General features: G+C 41.0%; 3 protein-coding genes across 3 annotated transcripts; 1 reads left to right on the forward strand and 2 right to left on the reverse strand.

Moving 5' to 3' along the window:
* Window positions 1-571: 571 nt before the first annotated feature.
* LOC118431616 (DNA excision repair protein ERCC-6-like 2) lies at window positions 572-18,713 on the reverse strand. The gene is made up of 20 exons (XM_035842857.1): window positions 18,614-18,713; window positions 17,823-17,951; window positions 17,348-17,416; window positions 16,665-16,774; window positions 16,009-16,114; window positions 15,333-15,514; window positions 14,805-14,920; window positions 14,436-14,519; window positions 9,367-9,515; window positions 8,467-8,703; window positions 7,932-8,003; window positions 7,400-7,545; window positions 6,804-7,040; window positions 6,109-6,250; window positions 5,523-5,682; window positions 5,005-5,114; window positions 4,240-4,666; window positions 2,882-3,033; window positions 1,264-1,451; window positions 572-883 (listed from the first exon to the last, which is right to left on the reverse strand). The coding sequence occupies exons 2-20, from the start codon at window positions 17,868-17,870 to the stop codon at window positions 694-696; spliced, it is 2,925 nt and encodes a 974-aa protein (XP_035698750.1). The 5' UTR covers window positions 17,871-17,951; window positions 18,614-18,713; the 3' UTR covers window positions 572-693.
* A 94-nt stretch (window positions 18,714-18,807) lies between these two features.
* LOC118431617 lies at window positions 18,808-22,219 on the reverse strand. The gene is made up of 6 exons (XM_035842859.1): window positions 21,826-22,219; window positions 20,815-21,033; window positions 20,031-20,100; window positions 19,406-19,582; window positions 19,112-19,194; window positions 18,808-18,812 (listed from the first exon to the last, which is right to left on the reverse strand). Exons 1-6 carry the CDS (start codon window positions 21,893-21,895, stop codon window positions 18,808-18,810), a joined length of 624 nt encoding a protein of 207 aa, XP_035698752.1. The 5' UTR covers window positions 21,896-22,219.
* Window positions 22,220-23,426: 1,207 nt separating this feature from the next.
* On the forward strand, window positions 23,427-26,725 carry LOC118432103 (type I iodothyronine deiodinase-like). Its single transcript, XM_035843626.1, has 4 exons — window positions 23,427-24,261; window positions 24,805-24,960; window positions 25,435-25,547; window positions 25,964-26,725. Exons 1-4 carry the CDS (start codon window positions 24,075-24,077, stop codon window positions 26,279-26,281), a joined length of 774 nt encoding a protein of 257 aa, XP_035699519.1. The 5' UTR covers window positions 23,427-24,074; the 3' UTR covers window positions 26,282-26,725.
* Window positions 26,726-27,670: the final 945 nt, after the last annotated feature.

Here is a 27,670-nt window from a genome sequence, read left to right on the forward strand (position 1 = left end):
TGCATGACAACACCCTTTGTAATAGCCACAGGCTACTTGGGCAGCCTTGGTTGTGCGTGCTGAACAGCCAAACAAACAAATAAATAAATAAATACATAGATCTGTCCATTGGAAAGCCACATTCCTGCATTCAGCACCAAGGACAGGAGCAAATAATTCAGCACCAAGGACAACAAAGAAGTCCCAAGCACCAAGGAAAAAAATACTACATGGTTGTAGCGTACAAGCCGCCTCCCCAAAACACAAACACACACACAACAACACACGAGTGATTGCTTGTCCTTCTGGTTGAAGCAGTAACCTCTGCCCCCCCCCCCCCCAAAAAAAAGTGTGTAAATGGATGAAGAAGGCAATGGTTACTGTAGCTGTAACTGTGCACCTGGTATGGTTGTAGCTGTACCTAATAGTATGTACCTAGAATGGTTGTAGCTTTACCACTGCACCTGGTATGGTTCTAGCATGACCACCTGTAGGTCAGGTACTTAGGTTAGGCAACGTTAGGTTAAAATAGGTACTGGACCCCACCCCCACCCCTCCCGCAAGCATGTCTATATTAGTGTTAAAGTTGGGGCTAAGATGGGTCTAGCATGTCTATCTTTTGACCCGCAAAAGACATCAAGACTTGAATCAAGTACCACATTCATAGATATAAAATGTAAATGTTAAAAGGAACAGTTCTATTTATATCCTGTGCTATCTCTTTTCTTCTGCTATGTCTTCTTGATGTCTCAATCTCTGAAAGACTTCTCCGAGAGCCGAGTCCCTGTCTCTGTAGAAAGTATGCAGCATCTCCAACCGACTCTTGGTGGAAGCTTGCAGCACTTTGTCTGCAAGTTCTTCCTGTGAACATCCCATGGACTTAGCCAGAGCAGCAAAGTGGTCTCTGTTGGTAAGAGCAGCAATATCAAGATTATTTCATTACATATAATCTTTTGTCCCTATCCATTTTAAAATATCTATACAAGCCTTAAGAACGAAACAGAAATGTCATCAGGAATACCTGCTTAAGGTCATGCTTAATTTACTTCTTTTTAAATACGATGCAATTGAAAATAAAGTTGAAAAAAAAAACAGACTGAAAGAAACAATACAGGGGGTACACTCGTAAACAGACCTTCTCCTCACACTCTGGTTTCATGTTGATTTTGACATCCAGCATCATTTCTAAATTAGTCTCAGGACTAACATCTTGGTTTGCTTCTTGCTGTAAGTATATGTTTCTCAACAAGATAGAATCCATAAGATGAAGGTATATGGCATTACCTTCTTGTCGCTGGAGGGGTTCCTCCTACAATCACTGTCTTGTTGTTGATCTTACACACATGCTGTGCAGGGGGCGGTCTAGACGGTCGAGTTCTAGTTGTTGAATTATCAAGTTCTGCTTTTCTCTGTTTCTTCTTCAAGGCATGTGGTGATGCTGAAGGCCCTAGGTCATCACTCTCTTCACTCGACTAAATGAAAAGAGTAGGACAATATATTAAATTGTGAAAGATGTGGCTTGTCACAGTCAATCAGCAGTGTGCTTTAGAAGCAGACAATACAGCTAACTACATGGCTCACAATATTTCTTCAGTAAAATACCTGCACCACACAAGTTATGTTTTAGTGACAATCTATCACCTCCCTAAGGGTTATTCTGAATGGTTCACATTGTACTGCAGCTATTGGTGTTGCAGCTTACAGATGCGGTCACATCAGTGGAACTAAAGTAAGGGTTGTACAAAAAGGGTCTCTTTAGTTTCAGTTTCAGTTTTCAGTTTCAGTTTATTTATTTTACCAGGAATACATCTCAGGTCAGCGTTGACCTGTTTTTCAGGCAATCCTGGGCACATGCGCATACATAAAAACAACACAATAACAATGAATAACAACATACTGTAAAAATAGCATTACTAAGCCATTAGGTGTAATTGGCGCCTAAATGTCCTGAACTTCATCATGCTTCGTGTTTCATGAGAAAGCTTGTTCCACAGCTGCACACCGTAGTACTGCAGACTCCCGCGAAATGACGTCACTCTGACATGTGGCAACTGAAGCAAGTGGGGGTCATAGTCCCGTAACCGTGTAGACGCTGCACGTGTGTTGACCCTTAGGGTCGGGGGTGACATCCATCGGAATAATGTGGACATATATGATGGTGCTCTTCCCCGGACTGACTTGAAAACTGTAGTAAGAGAGACCGTTTCCAACCGTTCACGCACAGACTCCAGCCCTGCAGCAGTTAGCAAGGTGTGAACTGGGACATGATCTTGAAGTCTGTATCCAGTAATCAGTCTTGCCGCTCTGTTCAACAGTCTGTCAAGTTTTGCGGTTTGTCCTTTATTGCACTGAATGAGACTTGGTAGCCACGCGGTGGCGCAGTAGTCAAGGTGAGACAACAACAGAGTTTGGCACATGGTCTGTAGAATTTCCGTAGAGACAAAACCTTTGGCCCGCCACATGGCACCGAGACCACCAAGGATTTTCTTCATCACCTTCCCAGCGTGTGAAGTCCACAGGAGAGATGGATCAAGTGTGACCCCCAAATATGTAAACGATTGAACTTGTTCATACACGTTTACACCATCTGTTATATTGACAGACCGACCAGTATGTCTTAGTTTATTCACTGTACAGATGTGCTCAAGGGATGTAGAAAATTTAAATACATTATGACACGTGACAACCACTGTATCGTATACATAGGAAAATATATTAAAGAATGTCTAGCCGCTAGAAATCCCTCCAATGATTGTAAAAGACCATTTTCATCCCATACTATGTACCCTTGTATTAAGTAGATTAGCCTCATAAAACTGTATTCAGTAGATGCCATGCTTTGTACCAGTCCTTGTACAATTAATGCACAATAAAGTTATTAATATCAATATGATATGCTTACATCCTGGAACTCTGCAGCGAAGTTTGCCGGCTGCTGAGAGAACTGGTGCAGCTCGTAGACATCCTCCATGGCGCGGTGGCTCATGTGCGCCTCTGCCTTGCTGCCACCGACGACTCTATCGCTTCTGTGTGTGTACGCTACACCACATTCCCCTGGTAAAAACAAAAAGCAAGATGACTAAGCACACTCACTGCAAGATGCAGCATTGATATACCAACGCCAAAGTAAGACACACGTTAAGCTGAAACAGATTTAGAATAGGTTTTGTGTGCTTTCGCCTTGCTGCCCCCAACGACTCTATCGCTTCTGTGTGTGTACGCCACACCACATTCTTCTGGAGAAAATATGATAATCAAGAGTAAAAATTCACACACAGTAACAGTACTGCAGGATATAGAATCGATATACATGGGCCAATGCAACTGTTGTTTAACACACACAAAAAGCTGATTTAGAAAAGGACATGTGCACTTCCGCCTTGCTACCCCCAATGACTCCATCACTTCTGTGTGTGTACACTACACTACACTCTCCTGGTTACAACGAAATACAGCAAGAGTAAGACTTCACACACAGTAAGTGTTGGATATGCAGCAATGATACATGTACAAACATGTATTGTCCATCGCTGTGTAACACACACATTAAGCTGATTTAGAATAGATTAGGTAAGCTTCCGCCTTGCTGCCACCGACGACTCCATCACTTCTGTGTGTGTACGCCACACCACATTCCCCTGGTAAAAACAAAAAGCAAGATGACTAAGCACACTCACTGCAAGATGTAGCATTGATAAACCAACACCAAAGTAAGACACACGTTAAGCTGAAACAGATTTAGAATAGGTTTTGTGTGCTTCCGCCTTGCTGCCCCCAACAACTCTATCGCTTCTGTGTGTGTACGCCACACCACATTCCCCTGGAGAAAATATGATCATGCTTGAGTAAGAATTCACACACAGTAAATGTAGAATACAGTTTGTGTAACACACACATTAAGCTGATTAAGAAAAGGTTATGTGGGCTTTGGCCTTGCTGCCCCCAACGACTCTATTGCTCCTGTGTGGGTACGCTATGCCACAGTCTCCTGGTAAAATAAATGCAGCAATAAGTGTTCCTACATATACATCTTTCCAAAACAAAAAGATGTCTGACCAAATAAAATAATCAATATTGTACACATAATGTCATGTAATTTTCATAAAATGTCCACATTCAAGTTTTCTTCAGATTTCATAATCATTTTTATATCAATTGTCAGATCAAAATACGAACTGTGATTTACATGTACAAAGAAACATGTGTCCTAAGAAGAAGCTTCAGAAACAAAACATTGTAATCAAAGCCAAGAGTACTCACTAAAGACATCTGATACTGTCCTTGTCATCTTTCCTTTTCTTCTCTGTACCGTCCTTCTTGAAGACACTGACCTTCTTGGAGTTGGCTTCTTCCCCTTCACAACTTTCACCTCTAACTTCCCTGTTCTTCTCTTCACTTGTGATGGCCCAGAATCTGACTCAGAAGACGAGAACTCAGAGATGTCTTCTCCGAATGACTTCCTAGAAGTACCACTTCTTCTTCTTGAAAATTGAGTTTTCTTCTCTGCTTCTTTTCTCCTGCTGTGGATAGCTCCTACTTTGCTTCTCCTTTTCGATGCTGATGTTGTATTTCTAGTGTCCGCATCGTTGTCTGTGCTTGCTGGGGATGTGGAGAGGCTGTGGGGCGTGGTCTTCTGTTCTGTTGCCATGTCAACTGTTGCCATGTCAACATCATCCTCAGGCAGTAGCTGTAATGTAGGATCAATGCCACACACTCAATACTTACTACATGTATAGTTGGCAACAATACCTGCATAATTTTAGCCAATTAAAAAACATTTTCAGTCCTAACACATAATTAGAAATAGCACAATTAGAAGTTGCTACAAACAACATAGCCTGATCTATTTAGTCATAAATTGTTGCCCCTTTCTTTACAATCATGAAATACAGAAAAAAAAGGAGACAGAAATACACAGCTTGTACTGATCAAAGTACAGAACGGGCATGTCATTCACATAATACAGCATGAGACACTTAATATGTGCTACAAAACAAACAAACAAACAAACAAACAAACAGTTACCTGACTGGCAAGGGTGTGCATACTGAAGGGATCCCTGTCCTGTGCGTCCTCCCTGCTTGAGTCTCGATCAGCCCGATGTCTCTTCCTGTGGCTCTTGTCTGCTTGGTCTTCTGTGTAACAACATTTGTAAAGGTGGTAATATTCTAAAACATGAGAGATCAGCAGGTTACATACAACAGAGACAACATTATATAGAATACAACACGGTGTATTCCGTATCACACGAGGTACAAGCCCCACTGCGGGAAGGATCACCTGATGGCCAAAGGCCAGAGGGTGATTGGACCCACGGGAGGACTGGAACCGAGGGTGATGCGGAATACACCGTGTTGTATTTTATTTATGTCATACTCATCTGAGAAAACACATGTTTCGATATATAAAATGCACCAGAAGTTGAGAAAATGGACCACAACAATGAGGTTAAGGGGATACTAAGATGAAGGACACAAGTGAAAAAAAATTCCATATGGTTTAGTTTGGATGATCTAGGACAAAGCAATCATATTACCACATACCATCATCAGTTTCCCTCCTCTCCTCTTCATCTTCCTCCATCCTCTCATCTTCTTGTTCATCCTGCTCTTCGTTTTCCTTCCTCTCTTCCTCCTCCTCCTCTTCCCAGATGCTCTCCTCCTCTGTTCTCTTCGTCTCCTTAGGTTTAACAAATTTGGTGACCTAAGAAAGTGGAGAAAGCAACTTGAATATCATTGTTGTGTACATGTAAGTCATTTCTTTAGCATAACTTGTGTGATAGACATAAAGTAATGCATAACTGTATCTCACTTAGAAAAAAAATAGAGTTCTTTTTCAAAATGGCCACCTTGAGTTCTCATCTATCTGGTCAACCTAACTGATGAGGTCGAGGGTCAGGCAGGATGTCAGACAAGCTTCCATATATAGTATAATTCGAACGCACTTTGAGTGTGACGAGTGCACCGCTGTTGAACATTAATTTTGATTACCAGATTTGGACGTTGGAATAGCTGTTGTTACAATCTTCGTTCGAGGACACTAAATTTTCTGACCTTCTGGCACATTTCCTACTGAAACAATAATGTATTTCGTAGGGTGGGTAGCTCAGTAACTTTTTAGGACAGTCACCTTGAGTCCCCCCTCGATCTGGTCGACCCTGCTGATGAGGTCGCGTGTGAGGCAGGATGTCTCCATACGCAGAGCGAACATGTTACTGATGCCAAATATCTCCCCCTGCTCATCCTTCCTACCAGCCACGCCTGTGAAATATCTGGAAGAATCAAAGAAGAGAATGATTTTTCAATTATTAAAAACTTTTAAGGAAATTCTAAAGAAGACTACACTGTACATATTGTGGATTGTAACCTTTTCTAAATCCATGAAGCTTTCATAGTCTTTGTAATCCCTGCTTCCCCTGTTGGGTCAGTTATTCCTCACTCTTAGTGAGCAGTTGAGCTGGTCTCAATCATGATGTTTTTGACTTAGGGAAAAGAGGTACTACACAAAAGTTTTATATCCTTTTACGGTACTCCCAGAGATATCTATGTTGCAGGAATATAGATTTGTTTTAATCACTGGTCACTATGTAACAAGACCTCAAGGCCACTCCAAGGTTACGGGTTACATTGTAACTGTTATACGTGTGTTTGCCTGGGATGATGATGATACTTTAAAGCCAAATAACATGGATAAAATCCTTTCAAAACTCATTCTTGAAGTGGAAAACCTTGAATGTTTGCTATGATTTACATCATTTTGTACATTATCCCAATGCCAGGCAGAATGCAAAGTTTCCTGTAACTACAGATGATGTGCAGAAGCACCTCCTGGCAGTTTTATCAGAAACTGCAATCTCTGACAGCTGCTGCTTGTACACCTGGCGCAGGTACATGTTCTCCTCGATGGTTCCCATGGTTACCAGTCGGTACACGCGGACGTCCTGCCGCTGACCAATCCGGTACGCCCTGTCCTGTGCCTGCTGGTCATTGGCTGGGTTCCAGGTGGGCTCGAAGAGGATGACCACACTGGCACCAGTGAAGTTCAACCCCAGACCACCAGCCCTGTACAGAGAAGTCCATTGTAAGTTTTTAAAGATTAGCCATTTGTTTGTATCTATATAAAAATAAGTTTTGTATCGAGTATTTGCTGAAAGGTTCACAGTTGTTGAATATCAAAATAATTTATTTTCATACGTTACATCTATAAGAAAAACAGCATTCTGAAACCTCTACTGTCAGCACGAGTGTTGGAGTTGAGAGGGCCGGGATTTGAACCCTAAACTGTTGATCTAGAATTCACCACAAAGTGATGGGGAGGGCAAAACAGGTCTAGAGCGACATTCACTACAAAATATGCAGCCAGTTTCAAAGGGTTGTGCAATGTGATACCTTTAACTAGAATATCAGAAATTGAAACTCACGTGGTGGAGACCAGACAGAGCAGTATGTTGGGGTTGGTGTTGAAGTCCTTGACGATGCGGAGCCTGTCTGATGTTCTGGTGGTGCCGTCCAGCCGAGAGTACACCTCACCTGTACTCATCAGGTACTGCTCTATAATGTCCAACAGCTGGGAATGGAGAATATTAACATGAATGATAAAATAACTATTTTTGTATGGCACAGATATTTCTCTCAACCTTCAAATTGCTATCATGGTAGCTGTCACAATTTGCCCTATTCACATTTCAGTGACTTGCAGCTCAAACTAGTGTAGATTCAGAATGATTTATTTGATATATTAATTTAAAACATTTTATGTACAGGGCTACTTTTGTTATTTTCCAATAATCATGTTACAGATTATATCATCTGAAAACCTTTCAAACATACTTGTTTTTAGTCATCTCTTTTAAGTGAAGGTAAAACTGCAGCAGTGACTAATGTGGCCTCAGGCAATTGCTGTGAATGTACTGTGTAGCTATAGCCTTTTATACTTTGTGACCTGGGACATACCTTTGTGTAGAAAGAGAAGACCAGGACTTTCCTTCTCTGTTTGTTGAAAACATCCAACAGTTGCTGAAGGACCTGCAAAGATACCACTGCTTTGTCAGTGTATCATTTACAAAATTATAACAAGAAAAACAAATTAGATTCCTCAATTAAGCCTCTTTTCAGCAGATTTGCTGTTTCTGTCTGACCTCTGAAATTCATTCAAACTTTTAACACCTGCAGTTTGACAAAGTGTAGATACAATAAGGATAACACTACTTTTTTATTAAGTACCTGCCACAGTACTTTGGGTCAGGCAGGGTCCTAAAAGCTGCCTCCCTGGCAAGCTTGGCAAAATGTAGACTATTTGCAAACAGACTCGAAAAGGAGCCACTATGGGGACAACCTATTGCCTAACTTTAACCCATGAATATATATGAAATGTAAATGAATATGTTAACATGATAATGCAGTCACACCTTCATTTTACCACTCTGAGTGAGCAAATATAATTAGAGCCTTATTGCCTGGATTGCTACATATACACTCAGTCACACACCTGCATCTTGCCACAGTACTTTGGGTCAGACAGCGTCCTAAACGCCGCCTCCCGGGCCAGCTTGACGAAGTGTGGATGTTTCTTGAAGACGACATCGCAGACTCTCTGGGTTCTCTTCAGGGCCTTCTTACTGCCCTGCATCTCCGGTAGGAGGAGCGCCACGTGGTTGGACACCTTCAGCAGCACACTCAGGTAGCTGAACATTAGTTCCTTCACTGACTCTCCTTCTGCATTGGTCTGTGGAATAGCAGAAACAAAAATGATTCATCATCTAAATGGTAGACAATTTCAATCCTTTCAACTGTTCATGACTTGCCATCTGTGTTGGTCTGTGGAAGAGCAGAAACAAAAATGCTTTATTCAATCCTTTCAGCTGTTTAATAAAGGCAACAACAAATTCAATTTAGCTTGCCTTACAATGTGTCATTTTCTGCTCTATTTTTGTTTCAGAGGAAAACAAAGTCAGCACACTAAAGAATACAGGCCATACACTATATATGCAACATAACAGTTACTCAAGCAACTGGGTAGATTTTGAAAAAAGTTTCTGTCCACCAATGAAGGTTAGACATCCAGGTATCTAATAGCATTTGCAAGATAGCAGTTACTCAAGCAACTTAATAGATTTTGGGATGAAGGTTTAGAATTTCGATAGACGTCTACTCGTCCAGGTAATATTCCAACGTAATTTTCTAATTATATAAGTTTCCCAAATCTATCCAGCTGCATGAGTAACCGTTACCTTGGGTATGTTATCACCTGGAAGTCTAACCTTCATTGAAGTACTGTAACATTAATCAGTCCAATTATGCAGCTTGTTTTCTTCAGTACAAACCTGGTGTGTTTTCCCATGAGATAGTTAACTTGGTATGCAATACAAACAAATAAACAATCCATTACCTCGTAGCAGCAGTCCCTTTGCTTGAGCCCACTGTTACAGTCACACGGGTCGTTCTGATGTAGAACCAGCTGCACATCCTCACTCTCCAGCACTGACTGGTAACACGTCTGCTGGAAACTGGACAGCTTACAGAACACTACCTGCTCGTCTGGGAGGAAAAAACAATTAGTCAAACATTTCATCATTTCATCAGAACACTGCCTGCCGTCTATGGGGTGGGGGGGGGGGATAAACAAACATTTCATCATTAAATTTTTTTAAACAACACAACATGAACATCCTAACTGTCGAGCACTGACTGGTAACAGGTCTGCTGGAAACTGGACAGCTTACAGAACACTACCTGCTCATATGTGAGGAAACAGCAAACATTACATCATTATTCAGAACACTTCCTGCTCATCTATGGGAAGGGAGGGCAATAAGCAAACATTTCATCATTACAACACAACATGCACATCTTCACTAACCATCTGTGATCAAAATAAACATCTCATCATAACAACTACACAACAGTACTGTTACATGCACATCCCTCCGGTCTCCCAGCAATGGAATGGTAACATGTCTGCTGGAAACTGGACAAACTTACAGAACACTACCTGCTCATCTGTGATCAAAATAAAACAACATCATTATCATCAATACAACAACACAACATGAACATCATCACTCTCCAGCACCGACTGGTAACAGGTCTGCTGGAACCCAGAAAGCTTACAGAACACAACCTGCTCATCATTGCATTAGAACACTGCCTACTTGTCAGAGTGGGGGGGGAACAAACATTTCATCATTACAACAACACAACCTGAACATCATCACTCTCCAGCACTGACTGGTAACAGGTCTGCTGGAACCCGGAAAGCTTACAGAACACAACCTGCTCATCATTGCATTAGAACACTGCCTACTTGTCAGAGTGGGGGGGGAACAAACATTTCATCATTACAACAACACAACCTGAACATCATCACTCTCCAGCACTGACTGGTAACAGGTCTGCTGGAAACCAGACAGCTTACAGAACACTAAGGGACTTCCACTTAACATCCTTTCCGAAGAACGTCCGTAACCGAAGCTAGGTAGTCATTTTCACTGTGTGAAGCGAGGAAAGTTATGTTAAGTGCCTTTGATATGAGATATGGGGTGTTCTGAGTTGCTTTAACTGGGCTTTCACTGTGAAGTATACACAGTTGCACACAAAAAAAAGTAATGCTTTTTTTACTTATACTCTGAGACTTTTGTCTTCATTTTGTTAAAATGTTACTCCTTGTATTCCTGACAAACATTTGATAATTCCAAGGTTATTAAAGAGACTGAACTGCTAATACTACCAGATACATGACTTAGTAAGCTCCCTTTGGTCAACAATAAACTTGTACAAGCTTTAGTCATATGACATTGTTTATCTAATTGGACTGTTTTTAGTATTTGTCTATCAAACGCTCAGGGGGCTGAATGTTTGCGAGATAAAATAAGACCCAATCACCAACAAGAACAATTATTTGTCAGGGCCAAAGTTCATTGGCAACAGAACGCTGGGTGAGAACTTTGGGCGCACTTGCAGCTGTTTTGGGGACAAACTGTTTTAGGGACAAATTCCTGCTAATTCTTCTGTTGCTCCAGAGTGTAAAACACTTGTGAAATCATGGCGGCAGCAAGTACCAGTGCTGATGACTTTGATGACGAGTTCCTGACTTGCTCAGTTTGTCTGAGCTTGTATGAGGATCCAAAACTCCTGCCCTGTTTTCACACCTTTTGTCGAAAGTGTTTGGAAGAATTTGCTAACAGTAGTGGAGGGATGAGGTTCAAGTGCCCTGAGTGCCGCTCTGATGTGGCTCTTCCAAGCCCAGCATTTTCAGGAGGTGTGAACAAACTTAAGAGTAACTTCTACATCAACAAACTGCTGGACTTCAGGAAGCTGAGACAAAGCAAGACTTCTCGTGTTCTGTGCCAGATGTGTGAGTCTCACATCCAAGCAGCGGCTGTGTGTGGGGACTGCGTAAAAATGTTGTGTAACAACTGTGTCACTGCACACAGGAACACAGAAGAACTCCAACATCACAGCATCATCACCTTGTATGACCTTGAGAATCCCACCGCAAGATCACGGTATGCCCGACAGATCCACTGCCCAAAACACAAGGACCAGCGCATGACTTTCTACTGTGAACCTTGTGAGTGTTTGGTGTGCATATACTGTACTGTGGATGATCATCGAGCTGGTACAAATCATGATCCAAAGGAACTGGAGAAAGTAGCTCTAAGGTACAAGGCTTCAATAAAAAGTCAAATGAACAAAACTGAGGCAGTCATCTCTCAGATACAACAGACAGTGGAGAACCTTGACAGGGAACTTACAGCCACAGCAGAGAATTGTGACCAGGAAAAGAAAAATATCCAACAGCATTACAGAAACCTAATCTCCAAACTCCAGCAAGAAGAGCAGGAGATGATCACCAAGGTGGACAGGGTTAAGAAGAACAGGAAAGATGAACTGATTTGTGTAAAACAAGAAACAAACAGAGAGTTGGATAAGACCACTGAAGGTCTTACATTCTGTCAAAATATCTTAGATCGTGACAACAAGACAGAAATTTTGTTCTTAAGGCGACAAATGCAAGAAAGGCTCAAGCAGCTGGCCTCAGAGCAAACAGGTAATAGAACTTTGGAAGGTCGTACAAGAGTGACCTTTGAACCCTGTAGTCTGTCCCAGGTTTCTGGGGGTTCCTTGTCAGTGTTTGCAGGGTTCAGTATTGAGGTAGAGGAGCCAGCAGTAGAGCGTCTGCCCTGCTCTGTCACAGTCACAACCAACACTGCAGATCTTACAGGTGGGGATGTTACACCACAGATAGAGGTGACCTCACCACAGGGTAAAACCACCCTGATACAGACTACAGCACACAGTAGCCCCCCACTAGCTGCAGGGAAGGGACAAACCAGCAGAGTTAGAAGGGTCTGGTGTTCAGAGTGGAGACCTCAGGAGTCAGGGAAACACACACTGGGGGTCTGTATGGGGGGTAAGAAAGATCTTGGTTCTCTCACTGTAGATGTGGGCAGTAACAACCCTGTACTGAGGTTTGGACAGGAGGGCAGCCAGCAGGGGCAGTTCGACGGGCCTGTAGGTGTAGCAGTCAGGGGGGACAGACTGTATGTGGCTGATGCTTGGAACCAGCGTGTTCAGGTGTTTGATCTGAGTGGGAAGTTTTGTCATTCATTTCCAGTAAATCCTGGCCCTATAGGAATTGCAGTTCAGGCTGATGGCACCATAGTAATGACATCTGGGAAAGAAGTGAAGAAATTTTCCCCATCAGGAAAACTGCTGCACACATTTCCACTGGGTGAATATTGCACACAGCTCTATGGCCTGGCAGTACAGAGGGATGGGAGGGTTGTTGTAGCTGATCCAGAAACACACAGCATCTTCCTGTTTGAGGCAGATGGGGCACTGGTGAAACAGGTGGGAGGGCAGGGGCAGGGGGAGGGGCAGTTTAATGGCCCATATTTTGTCTGTGTGGATAAAGAAGACAACATCATTGTGGCAGATAAACGTGATCACTGTGTTCAGGTGTTTGACAAGAATCTGAACTTTAAACACAAGTTTGGTCAGTTTGGCAGACAGCCACAGGGCATGTGGGGCCCAAGTGGGGTGTCAGCTGACAGCAGGGGGAACATAGTTCTGGCAAACATTGGGGGTGTAACTGATGGTGTTGTACATAGTGTGAAGCTTCAGGTGTTCTGCACAGACGGCACCTGGGTATCAACCATTACCTGTGATGGGGACAAACTGAACAAACCCCATGGGGTGGCTGTGACAGAGGATGGACATGTGTTTGTAGCTGATTACCAAGACAACTGTATCAAGAAGTACAGATACATGTAACAGTTTAAACTGAATATCCTAGGTCCAGGAACCCGTAATAGTGACCAATATTATCAAGGATATCTTTAGGATAGGAATAATTACTAATCAATTTAAAATGACTGCAAAAATTAATTGATGCTCGGAGTCTTACTTACAATGTACAAAGGACTGGAATTAGCTACATGAATTATCATCACCATTCGTAGGTATAGAGGTACAGGTTATTTCCTAACAATCTGACTGAAGAGGATTTTAGAAAGATTTTTTAGAATTACTAAAATATTGACTAAAAAGTGTTGAATGACCAGGTCAGCTTCTTTCATCTACACTTTACAACTGGATATAGTTTAGGAACAATCTGGTTGATTTTAACAAGTTTTGCAATCTTTCACTTACACATGTAACATATAGATATTGATGAATCAAGATTTAGTTTGATAAAACATGATAACATAATTATATCAAAAATTCATAGATACTTGACTGAATGTATCAAATTCCAGTTTCAATCAACGTATTCAGCATTAAAAAAACTGCTTTAAATTTGCTATTGAAGAAATCAAGCTAGATGTGGAGAATGTGTATCTGATATAAACGTTTAATCTAGAAAAGGACTTGTCTTGAAGTTCATAACTCATTGTGTGTGCTATACATGTATAACACTTGATAAACTGACACGCCTTAAGGAAAAGTGTTCTTTTCTAAAGATGTATTAAATTAAAGCTTTGCATAAATATTACATGTAAGTCTGACAATGTAAAGTAATATTTTGTGATGGCATCGGACAATGAATCATATTAAACCTGGGATGATATTGCATGTGGGCAATGAATCAGGAATCTCCTTTCAGACAAGATTTTAAAAAAAAGATAGTACCATAGATGTTCAATCTGCTTATGATTTGTGTTGTTGAGTGCAAAAAAGTTTCCAACTACTGAGCTTTTAAGCTTTACCAGTTGATGGACCAGACTGAATTGCTACACTGCTGTGTTGTTGCCTGTAAGTGTTTTTGTGACTTTGTAAACTCTACAATTAATTATATGACAGTTGCTGTTCCAGAGTCTACTAGCGCAAATTTGATTTAGCTTTCCATTATAGCCTTTTTCTTTGGCTACTTCTCCCCTACAGTAAATAAAATTATAAAAAAAATATACATATAATAATAATGTATGTATCATAATGCCATATTCAAATGATCACCTTTAGTGGGAAGCTGATCAGCGATGATCTTCTTTGTTCTTCGGATGAACCATTTCTTCCTCAGGTTGCTCAGCACCTTGGCTTCTGTGTTAGAAAAAAAACAGCCTTTGGAAAAACATCTTGATGATAGTTACATGTTGCTTAGAATGCTTTTGCTCAATCATAATGTGTGCATGTATTATCGTAGTAAGTGAAAACTTGAACAAAAGAACACAATGCATTTTGATATTGAAACCAAACATACTCAATTCATGGATCCGATGGGTTTGTAGCAAAAGCAATTCAGGTATCCATCTTGTTACAAAAAGAAAACGACCACAACAAAAGCACAAAAACAACTTAATCAAAAAGAATAATGGTGCCCCTTACTTCTCCGAGCTTCAGCCAGCTGTCTTTTTGTGGAGTTCATCTTCTGTCCCTCCTCAATCGGCTTCACAAACTTGACCCTGAAGTCCTTGTCATCACCTAGGCAACCAGGGTTGGCCCTGATGAGAGACAGAGAGACTTAAGACAGATGTAGCAAAATGAATGAACCGCCTCACAGGCATGCGCATGTTGGTGAACAAGATGCTTCAGGAACAGTGGGTTTGTAGAAATCAGGCTCAGGAAATGGATTGGTCCACATCAGATTTGGTCTGCAGAATTTATTGGTCTGTGTGTGTGTGTTCACGTGTGTGTGTGTGTGTGTGTGTATACGTGTGTACATGTATGTGTGCCATGTGTATTTGTGTGTGTGTGTATGTGTTTGTACTTGAGTGTGTGCACACGTGTGTTTGTACATGTGTGCAGTTTTCATAAAATTATGTGTGTGTGTATGTGTGTGCGACCATGTGTATGTGTGTGTGCACATGCGTGAGTGGGTGCGTGCATGTATGTAAGTGTGTACAGATTCCTCACCAGTTGAGCACACACCACATCTCCATCAGGTTGTTCTGCAGTATCGTCCCAGTGAGCCCCACCCGACGACGGACCCTCAGCCGCCCCATCGCCTCGGTGATCTTTGCCTTCTTCTCCTTAATCTTGTGACACTCGTCCACAATCACAGCCGACCACTCAAACCGCACGGAGTTCATCTCATTCTAGTAACACAGTAGTAAATGCAAAATGCAATATGGAATCAGTGTAATTAAGACATTTACAAGCTGTTTCCGTATTAGAATCAAAACTGCAAAAACAAAAAATTTTAACTTCTATAAAAGTGTGTGTTATACAAAGAACAAATAGTAAAAGACACTGGACTGAGTCTCAAGGCAGCTGAAGCTAGGGTACAGGACTGTGCAATATGATGGAAACACATTGAGAGGAGCAAGGGGCCAGTCCCCAGCCAAGACATTTAGGAAGGCAGGCAGGACATAGGCTTGTCTTTTCTGACATGGCCATCACCTGGTCACTACATTATAGTTTGTGAACAGCTCTTTGGAGAAATTTGGAATACATGCACATTGAATTTCTTTTTTTTCGGGTGGGATTCAAATGATGACATCATAGAGCCTGTGGGTTTGAATTTTGACTTTCAGCTCTACAAATATCTTTGATTGTGTTGCTTCTTCCTTTAAGAACACAAAGGTCTTACCAGGTTCCTCCTGAGGGTTTCATAAGTGGTGATGACGACGTCCAGGCGACCCTGCTCAGCTCTGGTCAGGACCTCGTCTCGCAGGCTGGGATCTCCGTGGTACTTACTGAACAAGCAGGAAATACACAACTTGCTTTTAAAGATGTCCAAAACATTATCAGCTCAGGGCATCAAAACTAGAAATATTCTGGATAATACTTCTGTTCCCATATATTTACATAATGTTTATGGTCAAGGACATGCATACTGACCAAGCCCTACAATAGATTAGTTCACTTTATGTAATGAATGAAGACAAAATTTTAAAAGACCAACACTTTGAAGAAAAATATCATTGTAATCCATCAAGAGGTTCTTGAGATATGCTCACTACAAAAATCCAGACACACAGACAGACCCACAGACAGACAGACAGACAAACACACACACACACACACAGACAAACCCAAAACTATATCTCCATTTTTCATGGAGATAATTAGAACTCAATTAGAACCCAAATTTTTAGCTGAGCTTCATGATATCATTTACCAGTACTACTGTTCTACTGTTACTTCTCTGTGTTACTTCTCTTGTCTGGTAAAAACACAACTTAGCAGCCTGAAGCAGAAGTAATTCATACTCAATCCCGGAAGCATTAACACAAAGTTTTTTACCCGACTCTAAAATGTCCCCACGTTTCCAGCTCGTCTAGCCAGTTGTAAAGCACAGAGGCAGGGCTGACGATCAGGAATACATGCTGATCTTTGTCAGGTGGTATCTGCTTCTTCTGAGGTGGAACAACAATGTCAGAACTATGATAAATACATGGACATGAACGTCAAGCATTTAGAAGAGGTATGAGTGCTGTACAGTACAGAGGTAGAACAATGACAGAGCTGTGATAAGTACAAGACTTAGTGTACATAGACAGAGTGTGGGACAGGACTGACTATTATGGTCAGGTGGGGCACTACTTTTTCTGAAGTGGAACAACAAATTGAATGTTACAACTGTCAGATAAATATAGTGCTTAGAACAATTATGAGTTGTGTACAGAACAGAGGCAGGGCTGGCAATCAGGAATATCTGCTGATCATGGTCAGGAGGGGACTGCTTTTTCTGAGTTGGAACAACAACTGTGATAAGTACAGGTGTATATAGACAGTGCTAAGAACAAGTACAAATTTTGTACAGCAAACAGGTAGGAGGCAACTGTTTCTTCTGGAGGGGTGGGAAGTAACAATGTCCAAACTATTCCCATGTACAACTATATTTATTTAAGCTTCTGAAGCTTCCAATATCTTAAGATGAAACAAAGCATCTACATAACGTCATTGTAAATGCATCTGCCAAATACCTTCTTGAAGTTGATGATGTCTTCCCTCGTCCCAGTTCTCCCCAGAACAGCAGACAGGAAGGAGATGACCTGAGAAAGTTGATAATATTTTTTATGATAAATGTTTACAATAAAAGCTTTCATACCCTTTTCCATACATCTGTAAATGCTAAGCACTAATTATAAGCAGAAAAGTACATGTATTTTTTTGTTGGTTAGATTCAAGGAATCAGATCACAGTCCTATTTATATATAAAATATATACTGTAAATGCATTTAAGTTCGCGGGGATTTAATTTTGCGGTAGCGGGACAAAGGACTTTTCAAGGTAACACCATGCACTGTAGTCTCATATTGCCATGGAAAAATGTTCGCGGTGATGCGGCCATCATGAAAAAGACGAACATTAAACCACTGCGAAAGTTTCTGCATTTACAGTATACACTCTAACACTGAAGGAAGTCTCAATGTTTCCAACAGTCCAAGTTTTCCAAACCTGCACAGTTTTTCCCAGCCCCATGTCATCCCCCAGGATCGCTCCCATCCCTCTCTCGAACTGCCGATACAGGAACTGCACTCCCTCCCTCTGGTAGTCACGCAGGTAGCGGTTGATGGTGGCAGGAATCTGTGCAGAAGGTATCATATCATCCACAAATAGTTTCATCAGGTTGGTTAATTACTCATATAGTAAGGTTCTTCGAAACACAACCGGAGTTGTACTTACTTCCGATGTTTCGATGTCTATCAGACACCATTAGGATTAGAATGACTGGGTCTGATCTGAACCTTGCTATATGAGGTATCATAATTACAAACTGACATCCACCACTTTGGGGAGAGAGCCTAGCATTTGACAATTTCCTTATGAGCAAGATTTTAGGCAGAAAGTTTTTGTGTTACTAAATTGAAAACCTTTATCAACATAGACATTATAATAACTTGTAAGAAAAATCAATTCATGTCAGGCAAAAGAATACAAGGGGTCCACATGTATTTAATAGTTTGTCTCAGAAAAGCAGTCTTTGAAGAGACTAATACCAAAGATGCATACTGCATACACCTTAACCAAGATACATTTTACATTCAATTGCATCTAGAGCAAAAAAACAAACATAATCCTCAATTTTAAACATACATCATATCTTACATAATCTTTTTTACTTCAAGCAAGCATTAAAATTTTTCTTTTTTACTTTAAGCAAAAATTTCTTTTCAGTCAAGACTTTGTCTAGGAATAAGTCAACCTAGTAGTACAAGTGGTGTATTTTATCTCCACCTCACTCTCACCTGTACAACAGGTGATTTCCCCACAGGTGAGAGAAGAAATGGCTCCTTCTCCCCAACATGGGAGTGGTTCCTGAAGAAGGGCTTCTCGTAGTCTTCATCACTGAAACCTGTAAAAAAATAATATATTATGTAAGAATATAGCCCCAACGTTTCCTTACATATGTTGTATGGTCTAAATGACAGTCTGCCTCAACTCATACTGATATACAGTGATGACGACAATGATGAAAATGGTCTAAATAAAGAATACAACCCACAAATTTGATTTTACTTTGACAGTCACACACATGCTCATCCTTCTGCTACCAACTTTTACTAAAAAGCGTGGAAGGAGAGGGATGAGGGATTATCGTCCACTTTTGTCTCCGCCAGACTGAATGCAACATGTCCTATTTTGTGTATACTGGGTGCCCTTGGAAATCAAATAACTGTCTTGAGATCAAATAAATGAATAAATGAATGATGTTTTAAGCTCCATGTGTTTGAAAATAGATGTACCTTCTATCCAGAAGCTGTGATCACCAGTCTTGGTACTGTCTCCTTCTTCCCTGTTCTCTCTGGGGCTGGAAAGGTGAGACGAGCTGATAAAAAATCCAGTTATCAACAAAAACAGGTTAGAAATGTCACAAACAAGCATATGCTTACAAGGCCTACAGTGAAAAATAAGCTTAAAATTCAAACACTAACATATCGACATTTTAAGCCGAAAGAAACATTGAATACTTTGTAGTATCAACATTGCTAACCATTGAACTTAAGTTATAATGCACATTGCTACACCATCTGACTCACCTTGATGAGGAGAGACAGGGACTCCTGTCCTGCCCCCTGCCAGATGATCCCGGTACTGCAGGTTTGCTTCTCTTCCTGTTTCCGAGTTTTAGAGGTTTGTACTTCTGTGTGGCGACAGGCCACAGTGGAGGGGAAGTCATCTCTTCATCTGAGTCTTCAAACTTGGCAAACTTGGCACTGATGAGTGAGAGGAAGAACAATGTTGAAAAGTTGTGCATTACATTTAAAGTAGAGGATGAGTAGAGGACAACAACCGGGGTTCAAACTAACGTTAGTCTTGGTCCAGGGGCAGAACTACTACTGAACTAAACATAGCTACAGGGTGTAGATATACATTTTACTTCCCATGAAGACCACACCTTCGACAATAAAAAGAAGTGAGACAAAAAATGACCATAAGAAAATTTTTGCGGGACTTAGAGGAGTTGGGAGCAAGGATTAGTAAGCAATAGACAGAAGAGCGTGGCATGCTGTATTGGCCCTCGTAGCATCCACCCAGAAGAAGACCACCCATTCATGCCTGAGACAGACACTACAGGTAACCAGTTATAACAGACAGGATATTCACAGAACTTGCTGCAGCAGGACTTACAAAGTCTAATCAATGATTGCCTGAAATACTTACCCCAGATGTTTCCTGGCTTCATCTCCCTGTAAAGGGCTGAACATGCTGACGTCACCAGCGGGACCTTCCACTGTGGAAAAAACCATTTTATTAGTAATTCAGCCCTCGCTCTAAACTATAGCCCTTTTGAGCTAAACTATGGCCTTTTCATGTCATGAGCCCAGAGTTGGCACCTGATCCCTATTGCCGTATTGGCACCCAGAGCTAATTGGCACCTGGTCTCTGATAACTATACCGCAAGAGATATCATTTGTAGCTTTGGAAAATGACAGCTCAGAGATGATGGTACTCTACTGGTTTTGACTTTATTCGTCTTTTTCAAGAATGACGGAGATCGGATCAGTCCTCCTTTTATACCTTTTCTGTGCCTCCCTAGTGCAGGGCGCTCTAATTGTGTTTGCCGTGGGGCAAGTTGTATCCCGGGATGAAAAGATAGGCGACTATAGCACAGCGGGCTGGTACCCAGGCTAACAGTAATTGTGCTCTACTCTGCTCTATTCTTTTGTACTTAACAGTTCAGTACTGAATATTATGCTGAACTTAACTCTACTGCACTCTACTTTATTCATAAGTCAGAAGGGAGGGTTCCAAAACATACAAGTACAATACGCCAAAAAGCAGTTACTCAAGCAACTGGATATGATTTTGCAAAAACAAACTTGAGTAACTGCTTTTGGCGTATCTTATTACTTGGATGTCTAACCTTCATCGACATTTACAAGTACAATGATTTTCTGGATTATCGGAGTTATACCAAGGATCAAAACATAAGAAGCGCCCTTACCATTTCTCTCAGGAGTACACGCTTGAGGTTTCTCCCTCCTGGATAACTTCTTAAGCTCTGCCACAGGTACATCCTCGTTCTCATCTGAGTCAAACCCACAGAACTTCACGGTGACTCGAGGCGTTTTAGCTGGAGTTGTCTGAATGGACCGAATGATGGCGTCGTAATACCCGTCATCGTAGGAGCAGGGAGCCTGACACCGGTCACCCACACACCACACTGGAGCACGGGGGCAAGGGTTGGGAAGTTAATCTCAGATAAATCTTTAAAAGGGTTTTGCTGATTCACACGCTAGACAGATCAAATCTACTCTACTAAAAAGCATCGAAAAGTAACAGAAGGTCACTGTGATTTCTTCTGCATCAGGGTTGCCTCATGGTGGAACAATCTACCAGAGCCGGTGGTGACATCTCCAAGTGTAAACTGCTTTAAGGAAAGACTAGACAACCACATGAAGAAACACAGTGTGAAACTTTAGAGCCCTGGATGATCCGCGGTTACCTGGGATGTCAGTGTCTTGAGAACGAGAGAGCGGCCTAAACTGGAACTGGAGTTCCTACCTGTGCCTGAAGAACTCTACTACTCTACTAGATACTCAGACCTCATACACGTACTTTAAAACTAAATGTAGCAAAGGATGATTTGAAAATAACAAAATTGAAGCTATGAATGACAATTGCTATATATATTAAAGACTTCTTCTTCTTCTTCTTCTTCTTCTTCTTCTTTGGAAGCCCACGTTCATCGTGTTCAACATTATTATCATCATATTAACATCATTCACGACATAACTAGTATTAAACCATTGTTTGGTTCACAATTAAAAATGTTTTGCATTTAGAGTTCATTGCTTTACTCGTTTCTCTAGTTTAATGAAAATCATCATATTCATTTGTATATTCTCCCATCTTTTATTTTACCGAGGGCTTATTCTCTTAATGATTTGCTAAAACATAACAATTTGGCATAACTCATCACACAAAGTGACAAACCTTTCAAATTCTCACTCACCTCTTTCAGAATCCTCCTCAAATTTTGTATCTTCTGTCTCCTGATCCGCCTGACAATCCTCAGTGGACATTTTTCAAAATAACATCGTCTCTTTCCGCTAAAATCAGTGTCATGTCATTAGTTAATTCGTAGTAGAATGTTGTCATGCGAAAGGCAGCCAGCTAATGGGGAGGGGGGCGTTCCCGTGAGGAACCGTCAGAAACAAATGCTGCTGATGATGCCGTTTTCTATCATATCTGGCACAAAATGCATAAACGTCTTCTGTCAAGTATCGCAAACATGGAAATACCGTGAAATAGAAGTATATGTCGCAGTTTCAGGTATAAACGTCAAATTATACGATGAAAACACGGAGGCATGCCTCGGCTTGCCGTGAGGTCAATAAGGTCAAAGGTAGCTTGAATTCTTGACCTGATTATCTAGATAAAAACAGCGTAGGACGGCTGGGCCGATATAATACATAACAGTCAGTCAGTCATAGTCATGCGGTGTATTACAGCACCGTGTGAATGCATTACAGAGATGAGTTATGACAGTTAATGGTAAGTAGCGATAGAATATTTCAGGTCAATATTTTTAGTCTGCATCTATTTGGATTCTCCTGTCGATTCGACAGATGAGCAGGCAGACAAGCATTTTACCTGTTTGCCTGACCTGCACACAACTTTTTATGGCGAAGGAGGGGTGTGCAATTCCTTCTCCACCCTCTCGTCTACTGGAGCACTAAGTTTCACAGGGACAGAACTCTGCATCTATAATAACAATATTATTGGCGGTGCTGCCTACCTCACCAAGTCATGATCATCATCAGGTATACGCACGCAATGCCTCATATACCACCGCAGCTAGTGATCCTGTTATACTTTGTATTGCAAAAAACAGGACTATCATCTTTGTGAATATCTGTTTGTATCAAATAATTTTGCATAACGTTAAGCATTAAATTCTATTAGAATGAACATGCTGCAATTTTATCATCATTATGAAAAAAAGGATAAAGAAAGGCAACATTCATTCACCAATGGTATTTATTATGTAACGTTACTCGATTAAGATACATCCCAGACACAAAGCGATTTATCATTCTATGATAAAACATAACGTTTTCTAAGCAGAGAAATATACATCGATACACAGTAATAATACATTTTTTTTACCAAAATCTTGTTTATTGTATCATATGCAAAACTATTGTCGATAATCCATGCTATGAATTACATCATTGCTCGTTTGTTTTCAGAAATGTCGTTTTACATTCATAGACCAAGTTTGGTCATGTGACCACTGGACATGAATATGCAATAAAGAATATTGTTAGTAATGTAACAGAATCATTTAATCGAATCATAGTTACCTATAAACCAATCGCTCATGGTTACGTCACGATCTTAATTCTGTACATTGCGTCAACCTCAACGCTCTTCACACCTTCGAACAGTACAGCGGGGCAAAGGTGAATGACCGGGCGGGCGATGACACCTTCTATCTGGGGTAACACTGCTATTGAATTGGGCATGAATCGGGATTGTCCATTAATCATTGCAGAGTTTTTTTTAAATAGACTTACGTAAATTCAAACATAAGTCATAACCTAGGCAAAATCAGACTGTACCGTTTCTGAATATCTAATTTTGGAATTCTTAATAAAACAATATCCGTTGTAAGTGGACAAACAATAAGATAAGAAGAAGATTGAAATAAACTCCACACGTGTATAAAGTGAAGAAATACACCCTTACTTTATCAATTAGGTGATGTCATTTACTGCTACACTAAAAACTTAAGCGAAATGTCTGAATTCCTTATAATTCTACAACCAGATAATTCTTATCAGTCAAGTGATTAATATAAAGGTTACAAAACATCGTTAGTCCAGAATAATGCATTCTTTAAAAGTTCAATGTACGTTATTTTTGGCGTATGCAAACTTTCCTGCTGCCCCATATATGTGACTCTCGCCGAGAATAAACATTGGTCAAGGTCGCCACTCCCCTCGAGGACAATGTGCGCAGGTTACCTAACATTAACCAAGGAGCACGTTAACTGGGCCAAGTGTCACTTCACCTACGGCAGACAGCCTCCTTAAGCAACATGCCGCCTTAAAGACGTGCTCAAGTAACTGTGTCGTCTTAGCTGGAACCTTCCGGTGACTCTTACAGGTGTGAAGAACGAACCCTGACTCAACACTTAACCTTTAAATGCGTACGTGTTTTTAGTTATCGGTGACCTTGATACAGTTTGCGACAAACATGGCCGCGCCAGGATTCTGTCGAACGCTCTTCTCGTATACGTGGTTTCTTGTAAGCTGGACGTTTCAGGTGATCTTTCTGCGCATCCTTGGCGTCATTTCTCCAGCAAAGCAGCGACAGATTCTGGTTAAAGTTGCCAAGGCTACCCAGTTCTGGGACAGTCAACTCCAGTTTGACGACTATGCAGGTATTATGTCACGCTAGAATTTACAGTTATACAAGCATTGAGAGCTGTTGAGTGGTAACCGAACTTAACTCCGCTCGAGTTTGCCGACTATGCAGGTATTATGTCACGCTAGAATTTACAGTTATACAAACATTGAGAGCTGTTGAGTGGTAAACGAACTTAACTCTCTGTAATGTTATGGAAATATATGTAACAGATGTCATGCAAAAATGACAGTTACCAGTATATGATTAATGAATACAATGTTCCTCAATGTGTGACCGTAGTTCAACGTTGCTTTGTTTGATTTGTGCGTGTGTATATACACACACTTTTCTAACCTTTATCGACGCACAGTTTTTGCTGTATATCATTCTACCACATCCAGCGAGGATAGCCTTTTGCCATACATTATCTGGTTTGTCTGCCTACAAGATAGTTAAAGTCGTTATATGAACGTATATTTGAACTTGGTAGACGTTCAGATCATTTGCACTAACGTATCTCTTAACAGAAGCTATATAACGACTTGTACTATTGTTTACTTCTGTTTGTTTTATCCAGACACCTTTCTGAGTTTCACAGCTTATTTGGACGTGTGTTGGGCGGTGTGGCATGACGTCACAAGCGCCGTCAGGGTCGGGTCCCGCGCGCCCTTGTGTGACGTCATCGAACTGGAAACGGGGACTTCACGTCATCTTTTAGAATTTGAAAATGCAGGTATGGACTTGATATTGTAATTGGTGTGTATGTGTAGAGAAAATGTCGTCTATTCACTACTGGAATACACAATATGTCCTATATTCGCACCTGGGGCAAATGCTGTCGTATTGAGGTCACCTGAGTTTATAGCGCCAAATGGCAGCCGCTCCAGGCTCTTGCGATTTAACCTCGCCTATTGTAAGCTCTTCGCAATTAAGCTATGATTTGATATATGTACACTGTACATTGAATTTAAGCAAATTATCGAGATCAGTTATTCAGTAACTGGATAAGAAGCGACATCGTGGTGTTTCTAAACCTAGCTAGGTTTTGTCTTTGGAGATCAGGGCTCTGCTGTGTATATCCTCGCGTGTCTACCTTTAGAGAAAAAGTGCGAGGTTTTAATCAAATACCTTTGATAATTGAATATCTATATTACAATATAATTGCATATGAATATTATCATATGAATATTTCTCCCTATCCCGTCAGGCCGTCCGCTGGTGTTGAACTGTGGCAGCTGCTCCTGACCGCCGTTCCTGGCCAAGCTGGCCGACTTCAAGCGCCTCGCGGCGGACTTTGAGCAAACTGCAGATTTCCTCACGGTAATTAAAGTTACGCCAGGCACGTTCAATTCATCCATCCATCCATCCGTCCGTCCATCAATCTATCCGTCCATTCATCCATCGCTTTTATCTTATTCAGTTACACGCACTCAGGTCACGTGACATAGGTTCTGGTCATTCCAACTTGAGGAGGATCAGAAGACTGGCGGAAAACTTGTTGATATATAAGTGCTTTACGGAAATAGCGTGTTGAGTTGTCATGACATCATGGGAATTATATACTTAGTCTGGTATTCAATCCTATCATAGCTGTCAAGTCTCCTTTGCCCTCTTCCGCAAATATGATTTCGAATTAATTTCTTAAGGGTAGATAAAATCTTATGAAGATTTGGATATCATCGACAGATTTTCGTCGTTCATCTGCCTCTTTTATTTTCTCTTTATTTTTGCTGCAGGTTTACCTGGCTGAGGCGCATCCACCCAGTGGTTGGGCTCTAAAAAACAACATCGACATCCCTCAACATCGTTCTCTCCAGGAACGCCTAGCGGCTGCCAGAAAACTGCAGCGTTACGATGACCACACCCCTTGCCCCATTGTAGTTGACACCATGGACAACGCCGTGGCTAAGACCTACGCCTGTTATCCTGACCGTCTGTTTGTGATACTAGACGGTAGAGTGGCCTACAGGGGAGGCCTTGGGCCGGAGGGCTACCATTTGGACGAGGTTCGCCACTGGCTACGAAACTTCAGTGGTATCGCTCGGAAAGAATAGTAACTTCTTACCTACTAAGTTGCTAACGCAACATGAAGCACAGAAGATCCACATAACGAATTACAATATAAAAGAATACAGACAAAAGATACATGAGAACAAAACAACAAAAACGGCTCAAACAGAAGAGAGGGATAGAAGAAAATGAATAGATGATATTGTATAGATTGGAATGCAAGTAATACGGTGGTAATTTACATGGCTGCCAAAAGAAGATCAGAGCTATTCCTTGCTATCTTTCACGTTTTATCAGCTTCCGAATTCCCAAAAATGGACGAACGAGAAAAGTTTTCAAGAGATGAAAAGTGCGACAAAGAATGACGGGATGTGCCTGAAAGCCTCAGAGCGGTTCAACCCTGAAAAATAGGTCGTTACTTTTACCTTCTACTTGAAAGTTTCACATGTTTGTGAAATACTTTTTAACCAATAAAGACTTTTGTCCAACTTTGACTTTTTAATCATCTATTCATTAATTCATGCATCAATACACACAGTGATTGTCAAGGTGCAGCGAGCGGGGCAACAAGATAATAAGTAGATTATCAAAGGAACGGGATATAAATAACACAACGACTACACAAATGGAATGTCAACACCCTCAATACGGATTGCAATTGTTTAAAAGTACACAAAATTAAGTCTGCTAGCCTCAAAACACTTTTGCAGACACACAAAAAAACACATAATGTATGGTAGTTGACTTGCAGTACCACCTATGAATAAAAGGTATCGCTCATGCGATGTGCAGTCACCAAGTTGTCAAAGTTGTCATTGCTACGCATGTCTATCATCAATTCGTAAATGTTGAATTCCACTATTGTTATCTCGTTAGTCTACACTTCTTCCGATGTTACATAGTTTGTATTTCCTTACCTCTAACCTCGCTGATGTAGGGTCTCTTTCATAACGAGGAAATGCCCCCCCCCCCATCCTAAAGTGTTTACTGAAACGTCCCTCTCGATCTCTTGCGCACCTGTTACCTGGAAATGGAGTGTCCCTAGCCTGTATGTTGTCTCCCGCCAAACCACTCTGGTTAGTATAGGGGTACGTTTGGGTATGGATAGACACATTTTCCACAACAAATTGCAAACTGTAACATCATATTCATGATCAGAGATTCTACACAAACAAATTGTCACTTCAAATTAAATTATAAGATTCTTCATAACTGTTCTGATACAAATATTTAGAAATAGTCTCAAATGACACCCCCTCACCAACGAAAATGAGGCACACTGCAATACGCAACAAATACAAATTGAACAGTCTTTTTTTTAATTTGATATTCAATATGTCAACTATCTATGAACATAATTATACACGATGTACTTACATTAATAAATAGATATTGTCATATTTTTGTGCATACACCTGTTAATATCTCACGAG

Source organism: Branchiostoma floridae, chromosome 15 (assembly GCF_000003815.2).
Source record: "Branchiostoma floridae strain S238N-H82 chromosome 15, Bfl_VNyyK, whole genome shotgun sequence".
Classification (NCBI taxonomy): Eukaryota; Metazoa; Chordata; class Leptocardii; order Amphioxiformes; family Branchiostomatidae; genus Branchiostoma; species Branchiostoma floridae.